At 56.2% G+C, this 23504-nt stretch overlaps 1 protein-coding gene across 2 annotated transcripts in view; it reads right to left on the bottom strand.

Moving 5' to 3' along the window:
* The window catches only part of MAD1L1 (mitotic arrest deficient 1 like 1), a 244258-nt gene that overhangs the window by 207329 nt on the left and 13425 nt on the right, over window positions 1-23504 (bottom strand). For both annotated transcript variants that reach the window (XM_070362807.1, XM_070362808.1), the window contains one exon: window positions 21509-21570. In XM_070362807.1, coding sequence (XP_070218908.1) covers window positions 21509-21570 — 62 coding nt within the window. The remainder of the gene's footprint in view (window positions 1-21508; window positions 21571-23504) is intronic.

Below are 23504 nucleotides of genomic sequence, written 5' to 3'. Positions count from 1 at the left end.
GGGACTGGGAGGGACTCCTGTCCTAACCTGGATAAAGGCAAGAATGTGTCCGCCCACCATTGGCAGGGATCTCCGCTACCACGAGGCTTCTACTCTCTCAGCGAGCCCACGGCCAGGGGGCAGCACTTGGGAGAGCCAGGTCCCAGGTGGAAAGAGGAGCCAAGAGCCTGGAAGACCAGGGCAGCAAGGATGAGTCGGAGAAGGCAGCACTGTCGTCTAAAATCGTCTATCCTGGGCTTCCCTCTTAGCTCAGTGGTAGAGAGTCCCGCCAGCCGATGCAGGAGATGTGGGCTCAATTCCTCATCTAGGAAGATCCCACATGCCACAGAGCCACCGGGTCTGTGCAGCACAACTGCTGAGCCCGTGCTCTGGAGCCCGTGAGCAGTGCCTTCTGAGCCCACGTGCTCCAACTACTGACGTCCAAGATCCCTAGAGCCCAGGCTCTGTAACAAGAGAAGCCCCACAGTGAGAGGCCTGTGCTCTGCACCCAGAGGGCGTGCCCCGCTCACCACAGCTAGAGAAAAGCCCACGCAGCAACAAACAGCCAGCACAGATAAAAACAAAGGCTAGTTTTCTAATAATTTTTAAAAAATAAACAAAATAGTCTATACTGAATAGCACCATGATTTAAGATCCACTTTTTAGGGGGGAAAAATATTTTATGTGAAAACAGTGACTGACAAATAGCAATCACTCCAACGCGGGCGTCTGGTAGCATCTTCTCAGAATGAGCTGATTAAGTTTCTCACTTCAAAGAAAACAGCTAGAATCCACGCGGTCCCTTTCAGACCCCAACCACACTTTCGCAGAGACAGAAAAATCCACCGTAAAATTCATATACAATCTCAAGGATCCAGAATAGCCAAAACAATCTTGAAAATTAAAAAAAAAAAAAAAAGATCAAGTCGGAGACTCATATTTGCTGATTTCAAAACTTATCACAAAGCCACAGTGATGGAAACAGAGTGGTCCTGCCTGGCATGAAGCAGTGGACAGAGCAGAAAACCCAGAAACAAACCCAGCACACACAGTCAAACTACTGTTAAATGAGGGAAAGGGTGGTTTTCAACAAATGCCAGGAAAACTGAGATGAAATCTGGACCCTTACCTAAGACCACATACAAAAATAAACTCAAAACAGACCAAGGAGCTAAAACCACAGAGCTCGTAGAAGACAACACGGGGAAACCTTCCCGACGCTCGATTAGGCAGTGGTTTCTTGGCTATGACACCAAGAACACAGACGACAAATGAACAGACAGACGAGCTGGGCTTCGATCAATATTAAAAATTCTGTGCAAAGAACACTGTCGAGGGAGTGAAAAGGCAACCCACAGAGAACATCACACCTGGTAAGGGCCGAGTTAATACCCAGAATATATCAAGAATCCTCACAAAGCAACATCAAGAAAACAACGCAATTAAAAAACTAGCTTAGGATGTGAATAGACATTTCTCCAAAGACAGACAGACACACGGCCAAGAAGCCCGTGAGAAGACACTGACCATCGTTAGGAAATGGAGACCAGAACCACAGTGGGGAACAACTTCACGTCCGTGGAAATGTCTATTATCAAAACATAACACGAAAAAGAAGAAACCGCTGGCAAGAAATTGGAGCCCCTGTGTGCTGCTGAAGAATGTAAAATGGTGCAGGGAGGGAGGAGGGAAAGGAGGGAGCTCACCCTGAAAACAACAGTTAACAGGACAGTCTATACCTATTAAAGGAACTACGTTTGTAGTAAAACCCTTGCTACAAAGAGAAGTACAGGTCCAGAGATGGCTCCACTGGCAAATCCCATCAAACACCCAGGAAATAATGCCTGTTATATATGAACGCTTCTAAGAAAACAGGAAATCCTTACCAACTCATCTCATGAAGCCAAAATGACCCTGATGCCAAAACCAGATAAAGATATTACAAGAAAACTATAAAGCAATACTCCTCAAGAACAGAAAAGCAAAAAAACTTAATGAAATACTAGCACATCAAAAGAATAATATACCACGATCAAGGAGGGGGATTTTATCCCTGGAATGCAAGGTTGGTTAAGTACTGCAAAAAGTCAATTGATATACTAACTACATTAACAGAACACTGAATAAAAACCTCATCACCATCCCAACAGATGCATAAAAAGCATCTGATAATATTCAAAACTCATTCATAATTTTAAAACAAGAACTCTCAACAAAGAATAAAATAAAACATCCTTACCCTGAGCAGCAGCATCCCAAGAACCTAAAACCAACATCACATTGATGAGCAAGAACCGAAGGCTTTCCCTCAAAGATCGGCCGCCAGGCACGGCTCCAGCCTCATCACTTTTATTTAAAACTGCACTGGAGCAGTCCGCGAGTGCAGTGGGGCAGGAAAGAAGACATGCAAGATGACTGAGTGAGTGAATGCGATGGAGCAGAAGGAAAGGGAAGCCCTGTGCCGCCAGCCACCCCTCGAGAGGCGGAGTGTGGGGGTCCAGGCCTCGGCCAGGGCCTCTGCAGTGGCTGTCAAGGTCCGATAACCCTCCCTGGGGAAACAGCCCAGAGACTGAATCAGGGGCCACAGTAAGACTCTCCCAAGCTTCGGAGTGCACACATTAAACACTTTCATTCAGAATTTTAGGTTAAAACGTTTGTAAAATTGCTTTCTATAAACACATGAATTTTTCTATGCCATCACAACTAAAATTGCTCTTTTTAACCATTAGTAAATCCCTTTCTACCTCGGTCCTCCAAATAAACCTGCGGTGGAAGGCAGCTTCTGACGTGGCTCCCCAGGCCCGCACCTCCTAGAATTCTCCCTCTGCAGCCCTCTCCCCCAGCGTGGGCTGGACTGGCGGACTTGCCTATGGGGAATGAACGTGGCGTAGGTGGGGCAGCTCCTCTGTGGCCAGAGCGCGAAGCACAGCTGCCTGTTCCACCCCGATCAGGCCAGGCCAGCAGCCACACCGTCCTGCTGAAGGACGCTCTGTGGAGGGCCTCAGGCCAACAGCCACCAGGCCCTGAGTCCTGCCCACGTGCAAGCGAGTGAGGAAGCGGAGCCCTGCACTGGAGCCCTGAGGTACGTGTGGCCTCGTGAGAGATCCAGAGTCCCACCCAGATTCATGACCCACAGAGACCCGAGACGCCAAGGTCTAGGGGCAGAGTCTGCGCACGGCAACAGGTCACTAACGCATCTCCATCACCTCCCATCTCCTCCAAGACCCCAGGAGGTGGGCAGAATCAGCTCCATCCTGCAGATGAGGAGCTCAGCAAAGGAAGCAGCTTCCCCAGAGACAGCCTGTAATCTGTCTCCTCCACACAGACTGCCACCCTCTCCATGACAACCTGAAGCAGTTTCTAAGAGGTCAAGTTGAGAACAGAGCAGCGAATGTGATCCTGGTGTTTATCAGGCTCCCCCACAGCCCCAGACAGAAACCCTTTAATCCCCAGCCCATCACCAAGACCGAGTGCACAGCCCCAAACCTCTGCTCCTAATGGATCCATTCATAAAGCGCCTACAAGACAAGCTCCCACTAGGAACCAGAGCGAAAAATGAAACAAATGTTCTTTAAAAAGCCTGGACCTTCCCCTACCCCTCCCTGTCCTGTCCAGCCTGGGCCTCCTGCTCAACTCGGAATCAGTGAGACACGTGCCCTCCGACCCCCGGGGCTTGACTGTAATTCAGACACAGAGACAAGACTGAAGACTGCTCCCAGAGGCCCCAGCGTGCGGGGGAGCCTGCGGACAGGAGGGCCCAGGACACACACGGGCCAGAGAGGTGAGCGTGGCGAGGAAGGGGGCTGCGGGAGGCTGGCAGACGGGGTGGCTGAGACGCAGGCCACCTGTGCTCCCTAACCAAGCGGCACACGCGTCATCTTCAAATGCGGCTCCCTGGGCCCAGGTGGTGCTTTTAAAGATCCACGTTCTCAGTTTCTCTTAAAGACCTGGACACACACCCTTGCAGGGTGGTCGTCAGCTGGGGTGCAGCAGCACTGACCCAGCAGCAGCTCAGTCAGCCTGGCTCACGCCCTCTGCCCTGGCACAGGACCGCTCGCGCAATCACCTTCCCGGTACCCACAAAGCACGGACCACTGACGGAAGCAGAACAGAGGCAAGGGCAGGACCACGGGGAAGCGCGAGTGACGGTCTCTCTCGTGGATGGAGCACCTGAGATCAGGACGGCTGGGGGTCTGCCAGCCACGCAGTCGCTACAAAGTCCACAGAGGCGGTGTGGCTCCAGACGTGGCACAGGAAATGGTGCCCCCGGAAGGCGGTGTCTCTCCAAGGATGAGGAGCGGCCCTCTGGAGACCCCGTGCCCACTTCCAGGTGGCCACAGAGAGCAAGTTTATTCTCACTTTTATTAATAACAGCCCTGTAACACAGAGTTAGGATGAAGGCAGCTTATTAATTATAAATCCATATTTGGGGCTGAAAGGGGGACCCCCACTGAGACTACAATCATTATCCCCTCCTCCCACACTCCTCCTCCAAGATAAGAGCTTTGAATTCAGGAGCTGCAGAAAGGCTATCAACTATGAAACTGGTAGATTAGCGAAGGGCGGAATGAAAACGAGACTGAGTGCACAGTCATTGGGAACTGATTCTTCAAGGAATAAAGCTGAAAACAAATCCCTCCTGAGAACTGGGGAAAGAAAGGTAGCTTTTCCCCCCACCTGCTTCCGCTCCGACACTAACGTCATGCCCCAAGGAAACGACAGAAAGGATGTCATTAATAAATTTATTTCAACTTTCTTTTCAATGGTGCTGAGAAGTATATGCAAATCCATCCATAATTAGGTTTAAAAATTCCATTTCATGGAATAATCAGACTTCAAAAAACTCAATTTTAGTTTTAATCAGATTTTAACAAGGATATTAAGTCCATTTCGTTTAGAAAAAGGAAAACTGTGAATTTAACACAAAATGTATTCAAGCTTAGCCCTGGGAGATAATTAAATAAAATTAATTTGGCAAGGGTTGTCAGTAAATGGAAGTACTTGGAGCCGTGTTCATGCTCTTGATGGAAACAAAAGCAACTCCTTCCTGTCCGGACAGACAGAGGGAGCGGCGGCCTGCTCCACGGTCAGGGTCCGGGCCCAGGAGGCCTAGGAAGGCGGGGACGTGAGAGCCCTGGACGCCACTGCAGGCCCTGAGTCTGTCCCTTCCCTCCCGAAGCTGGACCCCAGGTCCGACCCAGCACGCTCACCCGCCCAGCCACCGAGGAGCGAGACAAGGGACGCCCAGTCCAAGTCTGACAGGAGGGCTTCCCCACCCCAGGCCAGGCGAGGCCAAGCCCCCTCAGCCCCCAAAACAAGGCAACACTGAGCTCAGTGCCAGAGCAGGGATGGCGCTTAGCGGTCTCGGTGACCTCTTCAGTTGGGCATCTGCCCCAGCCAACTGCTCAACAAGAGTCTGCTGGGAACTCGGCTACCAGGAGGAGGGAAGACAGAAAGGAGGCCCTGGGAGTGAACTGCTCCAGAGCTCCGACTGGAGGAGCCCCGTCCTGCAGGCATCTCCCACCCTGAGCGGGAGCTCGGGCCCAGCGCCAGGGGCCGGCAGGGCAGGTGCTGCCCCCGTGACGCAGGCGCCTGAACCTGCACCAGGCCCACTTCCAGTAGCCGCCCCAAACAAGGTCACGTCCGTGGCCAGACTCTCCCAAACCAGAAAAGAGGAAAGAAAGTTATCCCATGCCCCTGCATGAGCAGAAAGCCACGTGGAAAACAAGCTGCAGAGAAAGCAGGAGCAGGGCTCTGGGCCGGTTCTTTAAACCAAATGGCTCGGACTGGACCTTACGGCAGGGCTCAAGCACACTGTCCCCACTCCAGTCCTCTTGCCTAGAAAACCCCATGGACGGAGGAGCCTGGTGGGCTGTAGTCCACGGGGTCACTAGAGTCGGACAGGACTGAGTGACTTCACTTTCACTTTTCACTTTCATGCATCAGAGAAGGCAATAGCACCCCACTCCAGTACTCTTGCCTGGAAAATCCCATGGACGGAGGAGCCTGGTAGGCTGCAGTCCATGGAGTCGCTGGGAGTCGGACACGACTGAGCGACTTCACTTTCACTTTTCACTTTCATGCATTGGAGAAGGAAATGGCAAGCCACTCCAGTGCTCTTGCCTGGAGAATCCCAGGGACGGGGAAGCCTGGTGGGCTGCCGTCTGTGGGGTCACACAGGGTCAGATGACTGAAGCGATTCAGCAGTAGCAGCAGCAGCAGCACACTGTGGCCTTCAGGTCAGACCCCACCGCCATCTCTTTTAAACAAGAAAGCTCTCCTAGAACGTGGCCCACCCACTCACTCACAGCACGTGGCAGCTTCCTGCCGGATAACCGACAGCTCTGTTTTGTCCTGGACCACCCTAGTTCAAGCATGAAGAATCCCACATCCCAGGCCAAATGGGAGGGCTGGCCACCCTACCCTGTGTCACAGAGACAGAGCTAAACACACCACAGAGACTTCATGGACCACAAAGCCTTACATGGTTACTACCTGGCCCTTTACAGAGAAAAAAAAATTGCCAGCACTGCTATAAATCCACCATCACAGGTACTGACTGTACAACTGTGAAAACTCTAGTCGACTACCCGGATAAGACAAGACAAACTACATCCTCTGTTACCAAGTCTGCATTTGAAGGCTCACGCTTTGATAACTTGGTAGTGACCCCTAGGGGACATCCTGGGCGCTGCAACCAAGCTCTAGTAAACACTAAAAACGCCCCAGCTGAGGGGAACGCCAGCAGCCGCTTCCAGTGACCCTCTTCCCAACTAAGTCCAGCAGGAAAAGCCTAATCCTCCCACGGGCAGACCTGGAGAGACTGTGGCTCTCGTTCCAGACGGCGAGAGTGAAGCCAGTGCTGCGAGAGCGAGTCGCGTGGACCCTTGGTTTCCCGGTGGACGAGCTCTATTCACACTGTGGTGGGGTCTACTGAGTGAGCATCACATGTAAACCCACAGTGTACCTGCCTCCATGAAAACACAATGTTGTTGGATAAATGGCACCAAAAGGCTCGCTTGACACAGCATTTCCACAAACCTTCAATTTGTAAAAATGCAATATCTGCAACGCACGATACAATGAGGTACGCCTGTGCAAGGGGAAGAAAACGTGCTCTCACGACAGCAGCCTACTCCAAACCCAACACGTAGCTTGCCCAGCCCAAACGAGCGTGATGTAGGAGGCGCCTAGTACACAGAACAGCAAGCGAAAGTGGGAGACGGAACGCTGTCTGAATGTCGTCCACACAGACCCACAAACTGTCAAGAAGCAAACCATAGCACTCTGAAGAGATCACATGAGGGAGAAGCCTTCCGGCCTTGCTGTGGGAGGGCTGTCTGGTTCCACGAAACTGAAGAGTCGTTTGCGCGTAATGAAAATGGCCGCCCCTCTACCTCAGCCACCTTCGTGAGCAAGACAGGCCTGTGCTGCGGCCTCAGAACTTAACTGTTCCCCTCCCAAGTGACCACCGTCTTCCTTCACCCCGCACCCCAGAGGGGTCAGCCTGAACAAAGGCAGAAGTCAGTCACCGCCACCCCCACCGCAGCTCTCAGGCTGGCGGGACCTCCGAGCCCAAGTGCACTGGGAGCCGCCAGGTCTGAAAGGGCTGCTATCAGCCATGGGCTCCCTGCCCACTGTGGGCCGAGCGCTGCCTGGGCCAAATGGGTGGGCAGTTCCCCAGCAGAAGTCTGAGCGCCAGCAGCAGGCGGAGAGGCTCACAAAGGCACAGGCTCCAGCTGCAGGCACCATGTGGCCAGCCAGATGGGCCGAGGTCACGCAGAGCAGAGCACCCCCACCAGACCAGGCCCAGCCAAGCGGCCCCACAAAGGCGCCACAGACACTGCACGACCCTGGCCAGCGAGCCCTCCTGTCGTCCGGCCCCTCCTCTGCCGAGCGGAGGGGTCGGCAGCCGCCTCGTCCACGGCGCCGGGCGCCGGGCGAGCAGGACCCGCGTGCACGGGAGTGAACAGCCCCCAGCAGCTCTCCTCGGATGAGCTGCTGCCAGCACGGGTGAGGCCCCGCTCTAAAGACCCCTTCAGAGCAGAGACTACCCTCAAACAGACAAGCTTCGGGGCCTCCAGTCAGCCTCCAACTTCCAGACCAGAGAAAGCGTCTGACCTCCTACCCACCAGTATCGTTCAAGTGCAGCAAAGCTACAGCTGAGGCTCGTCTCCAACTCGGCTGAACGCTCCCTGAAAATGCTGCTGTCTCTGCGTCCTCTACACAGACCCAGCTTCAGCTCGCCGGGTCCACAGGCTCCCCTCCAGTGTCGCCGGTACAAGCCTCTGTCTGTCCCGTGAGCACAAAGCTACAGAGTGTGACTCAGATCCGCGACGTCCAGCAAACAGCAGGTGCACAACTTACAGAGTGTGAGGAAGGAACACGTGTGTGCCTCTCCCCAAAGTCACCGCTCTCTCAACAGATGATGGACGGGCCAGGAGGACGGGCATGGACCCAAAGGGAAACCAGAAGGACGGATGCAGAGAAACTGGCCTTGACCAGGAGACACCTTCATGACTTCCAAGACCTCCCGGCAGGAGAGCCACCCCTCAACTGTCCACCACAAGACTAACACAATCCTCTGCTTAGGGGCAGAGGTCCCAGCAAACCCTACGGGACAGCCTCACCCAGTGGGAGCGCCCCCGCCCTCCTGGTGCTGCGGGGCTCGGGAGCCTGCAATGCCTCAGACAGCGGCCGAGATCTCTGCTAGGCGGGGCCCAGCCAAGGACCCAGGCCTCTCGTGACAGCAGGGAGGAGAGAGACCCACCTGTCAACGACAGGAGGAAGCCCAAACTCCACGGCGTGACCCAAACCCCTTCAGGATGCGATCCCTGCCACCCCACGCACCCACCCTAGAACTGCCTGGGACGAGCGACTCCTGAGCGCCCCCAGTCTCCGGCTGGTACGCAGCTGCAAGCACAACTTCCCGGAGCAGGCCGGGGGCGTCCCCGTATCAGCTCTAATAGACCTGAGGCTGCTCACAAGCCCGCTCCTGCAGCAACAGCCCCGGGTGGAGGAGGAAGAAGGGAGGCTGGGCAGGCCTTGCTCAGACTGAGCCCACCCGCTGCTTCTCGGGAGCTGTGGCTCGGGCCCCTCCCCTCCCCACAGGAAGCCTCAGGTTCTCAACCAAACGAAGCACCTCAGGCAGCAGCTGCCAGCGGCGCCCTGAGGTGGAGCAGGAGGCACTGGCCCCCAGACGCTGCCGCCCCGTCAGGGCCTGAGCGCCCAGGGCTCTGCTTGCCCCTCGGGTCAGCTGGACACCTGCCCCAGGTTGCTGAGGACAAAGCGGGTGGAGCGGGGGTGCTGTTTCGGGGTTTCCTTCGTTCAGCTCCAGCTCCTCGGAGCCTTGCAGGAAAGGGGAGTTTTCAGAGACCCCCACGGCACCCACCCTGCGCTCCCCTCAGCCCAGCCTGGTCCCGAAGGCTGCACGCAGGACCCGCGTGGGCTCAGAGCTCTCACGTGTGTGCAGGGGGCTCCACTCACTGACGGGCAGAGGGGACCGGACCACACTCTCCCTGCACCCCTGGGGAGGCCACAGGTAGGTCAGGGACATGGGGATGGGTCAAGCTCTGCCCCTCAAGCCGCAGGGGCTGGGAGGAAGGGCAGGGTGAAGGAAAGAAGCTGACGGCAGCTTCCAACAAGCTTTATCGGAGAAACCTCCAAACTCGTCCAGGGCCCACCTGGCAGTGGCGACCCCCCAGCCCCCAGGTCCTGCTGTTCGGGTTCGTTCGGCCCTCTGCCCCAGCCCCGTTTCCGCTCACCCCTCCGCAGCGCACGTTTCCCCTCAGAACTCGATCTGAATGCCCCCGACAGGACGCCGGCCCACCAGGGACACACGCCGTCCCACGTCCCTAGCAGGCCCCACCAGCCCCTCCCAAACAACCCTCTAGGCCAGTTTCAGCCAAGCGCAGCCTGGGTGTTCTCATTTTCTGTGGGGTGTTTTCCAGGCTTAAGATCAGTTCTTGTGTCCGGAACAACCCTAGACCGCCAGCAGCCTGCTTCCTCCACTGGAGTCCCTCCCACACGCGCCTTGGATGAAGCCTCGTGAGAGGACCGTCTGAAAGCCGGCCCTGCCCGACTCAGCTCAGCCCAGCGCCCTGGCCCAGGCCCCTCTCTCCCCAATGGCCTCCGTGCGGTGGGCGCACTGGCCTGCGCTGCACTCAGGACACACAGAGGCCCCAACACCCACAGTCACGGCCGCCGTGAGGCGGGGGTCAGCACGCAGCAGCTAGGGTGCCCGTGAGGACCCCTGCAGCCTCAGCGTCAGCGTGAGCCACACACCGAGTCATGGAGACCTCCCAGGCACTGCCAGGGGCTCCAGGCCAGCCAAGCAGCCACCTGGAGCTGGTGACGGGACCCAGGCGTCACTCGGACGCATCCCACCCTCCCTCCTGCCGATCGCAGCCTCTACTGACAGGTCCGCACACAGGAACACCGCTGCGCGCTCATGAAGCCGACCTGAGTTCTCTGTTGGGCTGGAGAGGGAAGACACCCCGCAGGAGGGTGGCATGCGCTCCACGCAGCTCCCCACAGGCTCCAGCGGGGACGGGGTGGTGTCTCCCAAGTCTCTCTGGCATCTTCCGCTCCCGAGTCAGGGTGAAGACAGAACAGGAAGGAAGCCTGCCAGGCACATCTGTGCCCTCTCTCCCCAAGCCCCGGGGGCACTGGGCTCTGTGCCAAGGCAGTGCGGCCCTGCCGCCCCCTCCTCAGAACCACCCCTCACCAGCTGAGCGCGCCACCGTCTGACGGCCAAGCCCGCCCTCCAGCCAAGCCCCATCGCTGCCTGAGTGACAGCCTGCTCTCAGACCCCAAGGCCAAGGCCGGGAGCTGGCCACCCTGCACCCCAAACACTCGGCATCCCCAAGAGCACGATATGGAAACACCTTCCAAAGGCCTGCCACAGCGCTGAGGTCTGAAGCGCGTGGTCGTCAGTGGGGCAAACGCTCACGGAGAGTCTGGAGTGCTGGACACAAACCGTGGGCCACAGCCCCCAGCCCCAGGCCAGGAATGGTACCCGAGACACACACCCTGCCACCTGCGCTCGGCGGCCACCTCCTGCCAAACCCTAGAGCAGGAGCCCAGGCACAGTCCCGGGGCGAGAGCCCAGCTCCCCTGAGGACACTGCCAGTCTGCAGACGCCAGCCCTCGGTGGCCCCACAAGCTGGGGTGAGGAGCCAGGTCTCCCTCGCAGCCCCCCAAGCCGAGGGGCTGCCCAGCGTCCTGCCTGGGTCTGCTTCACTGCTGACCATCTCAGGGGCCAAGAGGGGAAGGAAGGCACAGCCGCTCCTTCTCAGATGCCCGCTCACAGCACCGTGAAGAGCAAGCCTCCACGTGCCCGCTCCAGGCGTGGCCATCACAGCACAGCCAGCAGCACCCAGGGGGCTGCCCACTGCCCCCCGTGCCGGCGCACCCCCCAGTTCCCTGGGACGGAGGGATGAGGACAGATGGGCAGCCCAAGGGCCAGCCCGGGCCAGGAAGGGGCCGACACAGGGTGTCCCTGACAGGCCCAGGGACACCAAGCACCTTAGGGCAGAGGTCCCCCACTGAAGGGGACAGAGAGCTCTGGAGGCCTCTGGAGACACAGCCTCCACAGCAGCAACCCCCACGAGACACAGGGCAGAAGGAGCCAGGACCAGAGCCCTGCCCGGGGCCAAGGGTCCCCAGGGAGGGCCGCCCACTCAGGACAACCACCACCCACCACCCCGGGCACACCCAAGACAGGCCAGGGAAGGACCTTGTGGTCCCGCCACCAGGAGACTCAGGGCAGCGACTCCACCTCCAGAGGGTGCTCCCCGCCTCCAGCCCCGACTCCCCAGCAGCACCCGCGCTGGGTCCACTGCCACCCACACCGGGGACACTTCCTGTCGCTTCGCCTCCCTTCTCATCCTCAGGACACGCCTATCTGCCAAGGGACACGTGCCCTCAGACAGCTCACCCAAGGTGGCACCAGAGCCTGCGTGCTGCTGAGACTGGCCCCCCTCAGGGGGGCCCAGGCGGCGTGTCAGAGCTCCGGGTGCGCAGCCTCAGCTCAACCGAGAGCAGAGCTCCTGACGGCAGGGGGCTCGGGAGCCTGCAGGACAGCAGAGGAGGAAGCAGCGCTGGAGGAAAGCCAGAGCACAGGTCCATCAACAGCCACCCAGCAGCCCTGGGCTCAGCGCCCTCTTGTTTAAACGATCATTTCACTTCCCTTCTACGGTCGTGAACCGGTTCTCTGCATGCAACTCAGGGGCAAGGGCCCTGCCTCAAAGCCTGCCTGCTCCAGAGGCCCAAGAGCCGCCAACTGGATCCCCCACCATTGACACAGGTAAGGTCACTCCTCAAGCCCATCCCTGGCCTCCAGCCGGTCTTGGAGAATCCGAGCCAGGTCCCGAGGCGGCCAGCCACCCATGGGAAGAGGGCACAGGGCTCCAGGCGGAGAAGGCTGGGGCACTGACTGATCCTGGACTCAGGGAACTGAGGCGGACCTGCATGGGAGGAGAGATCTAGCTTCTGACACAAACTGCAGCGGCTGTGGGAAAGGTCGACGGGGCACGCGGCTGCCTGCAGCTGACCCCCAGGAGGCCCTGGACGACTGCACAGGCCTCTCCTCACAGCCTCAGAGTTGACAGCCAAGGGTCTCAGGGGAAAGCCCAGGTGCACACGCCGACTGAAACTCCTCTCCTGTCCCAGATGCTCCCCGGCCCCGCCCCGCCCCGCCCCGAGACACTGGCCTTGCGAAGGCCGCGGTGGCTTTCTAAGGGGGCAGGCCCTCGGGGATGCCCCACAGGGAGTGTGCAGCCCCCGGGCCCTCCTCACGTTCTGTCCTCTCAGGACACCCCCACTCTGCCCAGGGACCCTGGCACCCACCAGGGAGAGGCCTGGGTCCTCCCACAGCCCCTGGAGGCCCAAGGGCGTGACTGGCTCTCAGCAAGCCTCTGCCAGGTCCGAGCCCCTGGGACAGCACAGCTGCCTCCGCATCCCCCCAGAGCAAGCCCCTGGGAATCCAGCACAGCCTGACCTGGTCTAAACCCTTTCACTGCCTGGCTTTAGACTGTCGCCTCACGTGAATTTAAAAGGAGGCACAAAAGTAGAAGAGCCGTATCTACACAGATGGGAGAAAAGCCCCCAGAGTGCTTCAAGAGCCAAGTGAGAAGCAGAGAAGCACAGGTCCGCTGCTTGCCCAAGCACAGGCTGCTGCTCGGCCGGGGGGAGCACACACGGGGATGCCCCCCCAGGAAGATGCTTCTGGAGCACGCTCCTCCACCATGTTCCCTGCAGCGCTGCAAAGCCCAGAGCTGGGGAGACAGGGCCGTGCCCAGCTGGGTCTCCATCAGAGCTTCCTGGCCAGCCCAGACCCCACGGGCACAAAGCAGTTTCTTTTCCCGCTGGGGCTGAGCGAACCTGTCAGGGTCTGTTCACACCTGCTGCACAAGTCCAGAGGCAGAGGCTGGGCCTCGACGCTGCCAACTCACAGGAGAAGGCCTCAGCAGGGAGCGGGAGGCCCCCAAGGGCTGCAGCTGAGACAGCGAGCACGGTCAGGACGCCCCCTGCTACACTTGTCCTCTGGTGCCCACCGGGCACACTGCGCATAGCGCCAGGACTCTGCCTGGCAGCCAAGCGCCAAAGGGCGCCCCACCCAAGTCACAGCGAGCCACAGAACTGCCAAACAAGGCTGTCGCGATGCCATCACTCATCACCAAACGTTCATGAAACGCACCTCGGGCCTGGGCACGGAGGCTGTAAAGGCAGAGGCTCCTGGGTCACAAGTCTGAAGCCTGAGGACGACCAGAACAGAAGACACAACTTCCAAGGCTGAGAGAGGCTGAGAACTCGGCACCCACGGTGAGTAAACCCCCAGGAACAGCTGCTGTCGGCCTCCGCAGGCAGGTGAAGCCCCCGGCCTCTGCCTGCACTCCTGGGGGAGGAAGCCCACAGCTGGGGCTGCAGGGGCCTGGGAGCTAACACCTCACAGACGCACAGGCCTGAGAGTGAATCAAACGTGGTTCAACGCCCCCCTGCAGACCTAGGATTCCTGAGAACAGCTGGGAACGCGTGAGAGAATGAATGAACCAAGAATAAATAGGAACTCGACAGAGACTAAGGAGGTATCAGCTTGCCGGACCAGAAGGGGCCCAGCTCACAAGCACCCAAAAGGCCTAAGCTTTCTCCTTCCATCTTGTCTCCAACTTCTAAAGAAAGCCACACCAAGACCAATTAAAACAACCGAGACGGCCGACAGCCTAGCCACCTCCCCAGGCGCCCACAGCACTTCCTGTATTGATCAGCCCAGCACCCAGGTAATTAGAAATTGGGAACACAGTCACGAGGGTAATAACAGTGTCCAAGCTGCTCAGTAGGATCCGTTCTTAGGAGGAGATTATGCACGCCCCGTGCCGTCCTCCTAATTGGCCTCACACATCAGGGGAACGGTACCCAGGCCTTGTCACCTGGCCAGCCTACAAATGCTTCTGGGAAACGTCCAGATCAGCACTTGTCAGCTCCCAGCTTCGCTCCAGATGATGGGTCAGCAGTTCCAGGGCCGCAGCTGCCAGGCTTCAGAGCCAACGAGCCCGCCCACCCTTCTGTGTCGCTGGTGCCAGCAGCCCCCACGCCGCGCACTCCGTCACACCTGTGCTCACACTGGCAGGTACCGCGCCCTCCAGCCTGCCTGAAACCGGGCCAGACTCAGGCACAAAAGGGTGGAGACAAGCCGTCGCACAGCGGCTCCCTGGCCACAAGCAAGCTGTTTCCTGTATGAAATGAGAGGTTTGGCGGCAGAGGGGCTCAACAGGCATTCCGTGCCTGTTCGGTGAGCATCCCCCGCAAGAGGAGCTGCTGAGATGCTTCTGAAAGCCCGGCCGCTGCACTCCTCCTCCCCCTCCGCTGTGACTGCACTCTCCATCCCTGTTAGAGCCTTTGAACACACACTGCCTCGAGTGACCGACGATGCGCTCACGCTGGGACAGAAAGGTCAGGTACACGCTTGGAGGGCAATTCGGTCAAACACAAGTATCTTTTAGGGTAAAAAACTACTGCTAAGAATTCATCCAACCAAAAAACACTGCTTATTGCTGGGAAAATTACCCCACTGGAGACGCCCTGATGGCCATCAGCAGGGGAACCGAGTCGATCAGAGCCACCCACACCACGGATACCGCGGGACCCTGACAACGCAAGAGGCCAGGCTGCGTCAGGGCATGAGCACTGTCAGAAGTTAACTGAACAAAGCAAGCCTGCAGGGCGACGGCACAGAGTGGGCACCTCTTGGAGGGGGGCAGGAAATACATCAAGAGCTTATGTGACAAAGAAAACTTTTCTTTCCTATTTTTTAAATTCTGCACCCACTAAACTCATCATGGTAATCACTGCATGAGATGGATAAGCCCAACCATTACGCCATACGCCTTAAACCTGTACAGTGCTGTCTGTTGATATCAAAATAAAACTGGAAGAAAAAAAGCTCGCACGTACACACAGCATTTCTAGAAAATCGCATAGGAATTTACCAGCTTTTGCCCAGAAAGACGGACGAGGGTGAGAGCCCTATCACCGAGCAGCCCTGCCCTGGGGGCAGCTCTTAATCCTGCTCCGAGAACGGCAGCCCTGGGCACAACTAGGGCACCACGTGCTGGCGCCCGACAGTCACACAGGGCAGGCCTGGAGGGCCGCCCAGAGGAGGCGGGGCGGGGGGCGCGGAGGGTGAAGACCACATCCACCCGCCTCCTCCGGGGTTTACACGAAGAAGCTGAAGTTGGGCGGTTCTATGAAGACCTCCAAGACCTTTAGAACTAACACCCAAAAAGATGTCCTTTTCATTACAGGCGACTGAATGCAAAAGTAGGAAGTCAAAACACACCTGGAGTAACAGGCAAATTTGGCCTTGGAGTACAGAATGAAGCAGGGCAAAGGCTCATAGACTCTTGCCAAGAGAACGCACTGATCATAGCAAACACCCTCTTCCAACAACACAAGAAAAGACTCTACACGTGGACATCACCAGATGGTCAACACCAAAATCAGATTGATTATGTTCTTTGCAGCCAAAGATGGGGAACCTCTATACAGTCAGCAAAAACAAGACCGGGAGCCGACTGTGGCTCAGATCATGAACTCCTTATTGCCAATTCACTTAAATTGGAGAAAGTAGGGAAAACCACTGGACCATTCAGGTATGACCTAAATCAAATTCCTTACGATTATGCAGTGGAAGTGAGAAATAGATTTAAGGGACTAGATCTGATAGATAGAGTGCCTAATGAACTATGGACGGAGGTTCATGACATTGTACAGGAGACAGGGATCAAGACCATCCCCATGGAAAAGAAATGCAAAAAAGCAAAATGGCTATCTGGAGAGGCCTTACAAATAGCTGTGAAAAGAAGAGAAGCAAAAAGCAAAGGAGAAAAGGAAAGATATAAGCATCTGAATGCAGAGTTCCAAAGAATAGCAAGAAGAGATAAGAAAGCCTTCCTCAGCGACCAATGCAAAGAAATAGAGAAAAACAACAGAATGGGAAAGACTAGAGATCTCTTCAAGAAAATCAGAGATACCAAGGGAACATTTCATGCAAAGATGGGCTCCATAAAGGACAGAAATGGTATGGACCTAACTGAAGCAGAAGATACTAAGAAGAGGTGGCAAGAATACACAGAAGAACTGTACAAAAAAGATCTTCGTGACCAAGATAATCACGATGGTGTGATCACTGACCTAGAGCCAGACATCCTGGAATGTGAAGTCAAATGGGCCTTAGAAAGTACCACTACAAACAAAGCTAGTGGAGGTGATGGAATTCCAGTTGAGCTATTTCAAATTCTGAAAGATAATGCTGTGAAAGTGCTGCACTCAATATGCCAGCAAATTTGGAAAACTCAGCAGTGGCCACAGGACTGGAAAAGGTCAGTTTTCATTCCAATCCCAAAGAAAGGCAATGCCAAAGAATGCTCAAACTACCGCACAATTGCACTCATCTCACACGCTAGTAAAGTAATGCTCAAAATTCTCCAAAACAGGCTTCAGCAATATGTGAACCGTGAATTTCCAGATGTTCAAGCTGGTTTTAGAAAAGGCAGAGGAACCAGAGATCAAATTGCCAACATCTGCTGGATCAGGGAAAAGGCAAGAGAGTTCCAGAAAAACATCTATTTCTGCTTTATTGACTATGCCAAAGCCTTTGACTGTGTGGATCACAATAAACAGTGGAAAACTGTGAAAGAAATGGGAATACCAGACCACCTGACCTGCCTCTTGAGAAACCTATATGCAGGTCAGGAAGCAACAGTTAGAACTGGACATGGAACAACAGACTGGTTCCAAATAGGAAAAGGAGTACGTCAAGGCTGTATATTGTCAGTCTGCTTATTTAACTTATATGCAGAGTACGTCATGAGAAACGCTGGGCTGGAAGAAGCACAAGCTGGAATCAAGATTGCCGGGAGAAATATCAATAACCTTAGATATGCAGATGACACCACCCTTATGGCAGAAAGTGAAAAGGAACTCAAAAGCCTCTTGATGAAAGTGAAAGAGGAGAGTGAAAAAGTTGGCTTAAAGTTCAACATTCAGAAAACTAAGATCATGGCATCTGATGCCATCACTTAATGGCAAACAGATGGGGAAAGAGTGGAGACAGTGTCAGACTTTATTTTTTTGGGCTCCAAAATCACTGCAGATGGTGAGTGCAGCCATCAAATTAAAAGGCGCTTACTCCTTGGAAGGAAAGGTGTGACCAACCTAGATAGCATATTGAAAAGCAGAGACATTACTTTGCCAACAGAGGTTCGTCTAGTCAAGGCTATGGTTTTTCCTGTGGTCATGTATGGATGTGAGAGTTGGACTGTGAAGAAGGCTGAGCGCCGAAAAATTGATGCTTTTGAACTGTGGTGTTGGAGAAGACTCTTGAGAGTCCCTTGGACTGCAAGGAGATCCAACCAGTCCATTCTGAAGGAGATCAGCCCTGGGATTTCTTTGGAAGGAATGACGCTAAAGCTGAAACTCCAGTACTTTGGCCACCTCATGCGAAGAGTTGACTCGTTGGAAAAGACTCTGATGCTGGGAGGGATTGGGGGCAGGAGGAGAAGGGGACGACAGAGGATGAGATGGCTGGATGGCATCACTGACTCGATGGACGTGAGTCTGAGTGAACTCCAGGAGTTGGTGATGGACAGGGAGGCCTGGCGTGCTGTGATTCGTGGGGTCACCAAGAGTCGGACACGAGTGAGTGACTGGACTGAGCTGAGCTGACCCTCTGCAGCCCTCCACTGGCTTGCACAGCAACACTCCTGCAGCACTTGCTCCAAGTCCCCAAGACCCAGATACACTGAAAGAGCCTGGGCCAGCCCCAGCTGCCCATGGGCCTTAGACAAACTCAAGAAGAGAGCTTGTTCCCAGAGTGGAGGCTTTACACAGCACCGCATCCACTGCTGACTCCAGGCCAGGCCGGTGCCCACTGCACCACACCGTGCCCGGGCGGGGAGCGGGCTTTCGCTGGGACCTGAGCTTTGCTGTGTGCTGACGACATCGAGTAGCTTTCACGTCTTCATTCACCATACATCTTCTCAAAGTTATCTGTCCAAAGCCTTTCACCCACTTTTTTAACCTGCTTATCTTATCAATTTGAAAGCATTTTACTCTGCATTTTGGATAAAAGTCCTCAGTCAGACACACACATTGCAAACATTTTCTCACACTCTACGTTTTGCCTTATTTTTTTCTTAACAGTGTTTTTTGAAAGCAACAGTTTTTTATTTTGATTAAGTCTAACTTATCAATTTTTTCCCATGTATGTCTTGCTCTTTGTGTCCTAAGAAGTCTTTACCAAACCCACGCTTCCAGGACTGTGTTTTTACCCGTAAGTCCGTGCCCCGCTGAACTATTCAGTGGCTAGTATGAGGTGCCCATGTCTGTGCAGACTCCCTGTTGGCCAGCACCATCTGCTCAAAGACTCTCTCCCACTGGATTATCTTGTCACCTTTGACCGAAATCAATTGACTCTGAGCATTTAGACTATTCCTGAGCATTCTATTCTGCCCATTGATCTCCTCCACACCATGCCCACCCTTCCTGATTAACGCTGCTCACAGGGAGCTTGCAGTCAGCCTCTGGCAGCCCTCTGACACACTCTTCTCCCAAAGCCTGACAGCCGTTCCAGGCCCTTTCCATTTCTATAGAAATTTTAGAGTCAGTTTGTCAGTTTCTCCCAGAAGAGCCTCCTGGGGCTGAGTGGGATTGCGCTGACCCTGTGAGTCATCTCCACAGCGCTGAGTGAGACGGTGTCTGTGTGCACTGGCTTACCTGCTGCCAGTTTACGCTCTCTCAGCCACATCTCAGCTCCCAGTGCATGGACCCCATAAACACAGCTTGTTAAATGTGCCCGAGTACATCACAGACACTTCACAGCGCGTCCCTGTTCAGCACCTTCAAATCACCAGCCAGACCGCACTCCTGAGGAAAGATGCTCAGCGCCTCACAGACCTTCACCACCTTCACTCCCTCTGTCCAACCCACAGGGCCCTGGGACAAGGACACCCGGACACCAGAGGCGCCGCCTGCTCACCCCGGCACGCCCAAGCACACAGGCCCCACCTCCCCCACGCACGGCATCCCCTCACACCAAGTCCTGAGGCCAACCTGGCCCCGACTCACATGACCCGTGTGCTGGAGACAAGAGTCACACGCGGCCAAGAGTGGACAAGCTTGTCTGGCGGATACGGACACTCGGCTAGACAGGCTTCCCAAAAGGTTTGCACTGGTTGGCCCACCAGCCCACACTACTCCTCCCAGCCGTTATCTCTGGGTCCTCGGGATTTAACAAATCTCCAAACAGGAAAAGGGTGGCCAATGTCATGCTGGGTGGACCCTTCGCAGTTCCTAACCTCTGCGAGGCCACAGAGCCCGCTGAGAACCTGAGAGAAGCCACAGCCCATCCAGAGCAGAGTCCACGTGGAGGACACTCGGTCTGAAGCACCAGAAGCTCGGACTCCAGGGCTGAGAGCGCCTTGCAGAGACGAGCTGAAGCAGCGTGGGCCGGCAGGAGCTGCAGGCAGCAGGCCCCAAGGCCGCAGGGAGCCAGGCCCGCCGAGGGGCCCTGCCTAGTGGCGGCAGCTCTCAGAAGCCCAAGGAGACCGGACAGCAGCCGGAGCCTGGGATGGCGACAGGCCCCAGAGGAGCAACACTGTGGCCACGCTTTGACCTGAAGACCCAAAACGCCTCCCAGGCCCTCAAACTGCTGCTACCAGCACAAATGCCGGACTCCAGCGGCTACCGTCCACCAGAGCTAGCTGACCATGCTTGGGAGACGTGGGTCCCTGAACCAGCCTGCAGAATCTCACGTTTACACACACCCACTCGCGAATCTGTGCTTTTGTGGAGAGATAACAAGTTTTGTCAGATTCTCAAGAGCATGACCCTGTGGTGAGAAGCCCACATTCCAGAAAACTCTTCAATTTATACATGTGGAAACTAAGGCGTAAGAGACCCCACGACAAGTGGGCTCAGACAGATGGGCAGACACGGTTTAACAGGGTCAGGTGCTCACACACCCCAGCGGCTGGTATCACAGGCACAAGAGGGCACAAGAGAGCAGCCACGAGCTTCCTCCTGACGAGAGCCTCCCTGGGAGCGGGCGGGAAGCTCGTGAGCCCAGACAGCAGGAGAAATCGCAGGCAAGAGGCCCCACTGGGCCAGCCCATGTGAGCCTAGCTCTGCAGGTGGAGGTCAGGCGGGAACAGCAGCCTGGCCTGTCCTCTGAGACTCAGCAAGGCAGAGAGAAGACAACGGGGCATTTTCAAGTGACAAGCGCCTGGAGCCCACAGCGCGGGGGAACTGGCAGGTCTCGGGGCAGCAGTCAAAGGGTGTAACTACAGGACAGCCCCTCGCAGTCTTGGCGCAGTTTCCAAGAGCAACAGGAGAGGCACAGAGAAGCAGCCGTCTCAGCTCACACAAGCAGACAGACAGAAGGCTCCTTCACCCCTGCAGGGCCCAGGAGCCGAGGACTGAGCCTAAACTGCCAGCCTCCCAGCCCTGCACCCAGGCGGAGGCGGTCTGTGTGGGCCGAGAAGGGGCCCAGAGGCTGAAGGCCAGTGGCAGAGCAACCCCAGAAGGGGCGAGGACCCCAGGAGGCCAGGCAGCAGGGGGGTGGAAGATGCCCGCCGCTCACCTGTGGGGTCAGCTCAACAGACTCACTAAGGCTGCTGCAGAGGCCTGATGGCAAACTACCTGCCGTTACTGCTTCCCTGTTCCACCCCTAAAGACTCAGTGTGTTTCAACTGTTAGAGCCACCTAAAAGAAATTACTTCCCCTCAACAAAACAGCTACTTCCTCAGTATAAACAAAAACAGCCCTTTAAGGAAGCTCAGCACTACTGGGGCAGTACCTGCTGGCCCTTGAGAGCGTCCTTGGCAGGGAGAGTTGCCCAGCTCCATCCCTTTGAGCCTCCGCAGCCGCAGGCAGGGCCACTGCCAGAGGAACCTGGGGCGCAGGCTCGCTCACCAAGGGTGCCACCCGTGAAGAGAAGGCGGCGACTGTGGCCCTGGCACCCTCTGCCTACCTGATGCTCAAGCCGGTGGTCTGGTCCAGCCTCTCCCAGCTCTGCAGCTTTGTCAAGAGCCTCTGAAAAGACAGAGAGGGAGACCCCTCAGAGCTCTGTGCCAGCGTCTCCACCCAGGGACGCACGGGCCTGCTGTCCTCTCACAGCATGTCACCCCCTCCCACCACATACACTCGACCCAGAGAGGACAGCGTCACAGGAAACGGACAGTCACTGTGACATCACGGCCCCGGTCCTCCACAACCGCCTGCCCTCATCTCCAAAACGCAACATGCTCCCAGGCTGCTTCCCAACTGCTGAAGCCACACTGAGTGTTTAGCACCTCACCCAGCAGGACTGTGGGCTGGGGGCCGAGAGCCTCACAGACGGCCCTGCAGTAACAGCCTGTGCCCACCTTACTCACACCGGCCGTAACTGGGGAGGCTCCCAGCAGGCCAGGACTGTGGGTTGGGGGCCGAGAGCGCCTCACAGACGGCCCTGCAGTAACAGCCTGTGCCCACCTCACTCACACCGACCGTAACTGGGGAGGCTCCCAGCAGGCCAGGACTGTGGGCTGGGGGCCGAGAGAGCCTCACAGACGGCCCTGCAGTAATAGCCTGTGCCCACCTCACTCACACCGGCCGTAACTGGGGAGGCTCCCAGCAGGCTAGGACTGTGGGCTGGGGGCCGAGAGAGCCTCACAGACGGTCCTGCAGTAACAGCCTGTGCCCCAGGAAGCAGGCCCCGGGCACTGCAGACCCCGGCCCCCACCGCCTCCTCCGTCTTCCCGGAGCTCCTCAGGATGCTCAGCCCCAGTCCCACTCCCAAAACACACACACAGAGCAGGCTGGGCCATCAGTTCAGTTGCTCAGTTGTGTCTGACTCTTTGCAACCCCACAGACTGCAGCACACCAGGCTTCCCATCACCAACTCCTGGAGCGTGCTCAAACTCATGTCCATCACGTCAGTGACGCCATCCAACCATCTCATCCTCTGTCGTCCCCTTCTCCTCCTGCCTTCAATCTTTCCCAGCATCAGGGTCTTTTCTAATGAGTCAGTTCTTCGCATCAGGTGGCCAAAGTATTGGAGTTTCAGCTTCAGCATCAGTCCTTCCAATGAATATTCAAGGTTGATTTCCTTTAGGATGGACTGGTTGGATCTCCTTGTAGTCCAAGGGACTTTCAAGAGTCTTCTCCAATAGCATAGTTCAAAAGCAGCAATTCTTCATGGCTGGGGCCATGGCTGCTGGGATGAACAGGAGGACACGCCCCAACTCGGCCTGAACGTGGGGTCTCATGCCCAGTATTCTCACAGCTGCAGCACGCTCACCCACATGTCAGAGTCTCGCCCCCTTTCCAGGCCACCTGCATCTTCCGAGCTCCCCCCGGGCCGAGCACAGTGCTGCTCCGTGCACTCACGCGGCCGCTGGAGCATGTCCTGAGCCCTCTCATGTCCTGAGCCCTCTCATGTCCTGGGTACGAGCCTGGCTAATAATCCTATGACTACAGCTGACGCTCAGTCAACACTTACCACTGTTCAAGCACTTTGCATGAACTTATTCAATCCTCACAACCCTACAGGGAGACACTTACTCCTCATTACACAGGTGGACAGAGAAGTAAAGTAATCTACCAGGGTCACCAGCCAGCGAGCACACGCAGAAGGGTCTGAAACCAGGCAGTGTGATTCCCCCCAAAGAAGCTCAACCAACTCTCAAACAACCTATGTGCAAAGTAAAACTGCTTGTCTCCAGAACCGCTGCTTCAGGCTGAGTGTCCACATGATCAAGCGTCTGAGAGAACGTGTGCTCTGGCCCCAGGATGCCCCAGCTGGTGGGAACTGCTGGAGGTAGGCTGACCAGACTGAAGTCATGAGAACTGGTGCCATATCTTATACCAGGCAAACCAGAAAGGGAAGTGACTGAGTGTGACCACGGGTACTCAGTGTGGAAGGACAGAAGACCCTGCGCCTGGAGGCCTCGCACTGGTCTGCCCAGGAGAACTTGGGTGCTTTGGCA

Source organism: Bos mutus, chromosome 25 (genome assembly GCF_027580195.1).
Source record: "Bos mutus isolate GX-2022 chromosome 25, NWIPB_WYAK_1.1, whole genome shotgun sequence".
Classification (NCBI taxonomy): domain Eukaryota; kingdom Metazoa; phylum Chordata; class Mammalia; order Artiodactyla; family Bovidae; genus Bos; species Bos mutus.
Note: the sequence above shows the minus strand (reverse complement) of the source record. Positions and strands in the feature narration are given on the sequence as shown.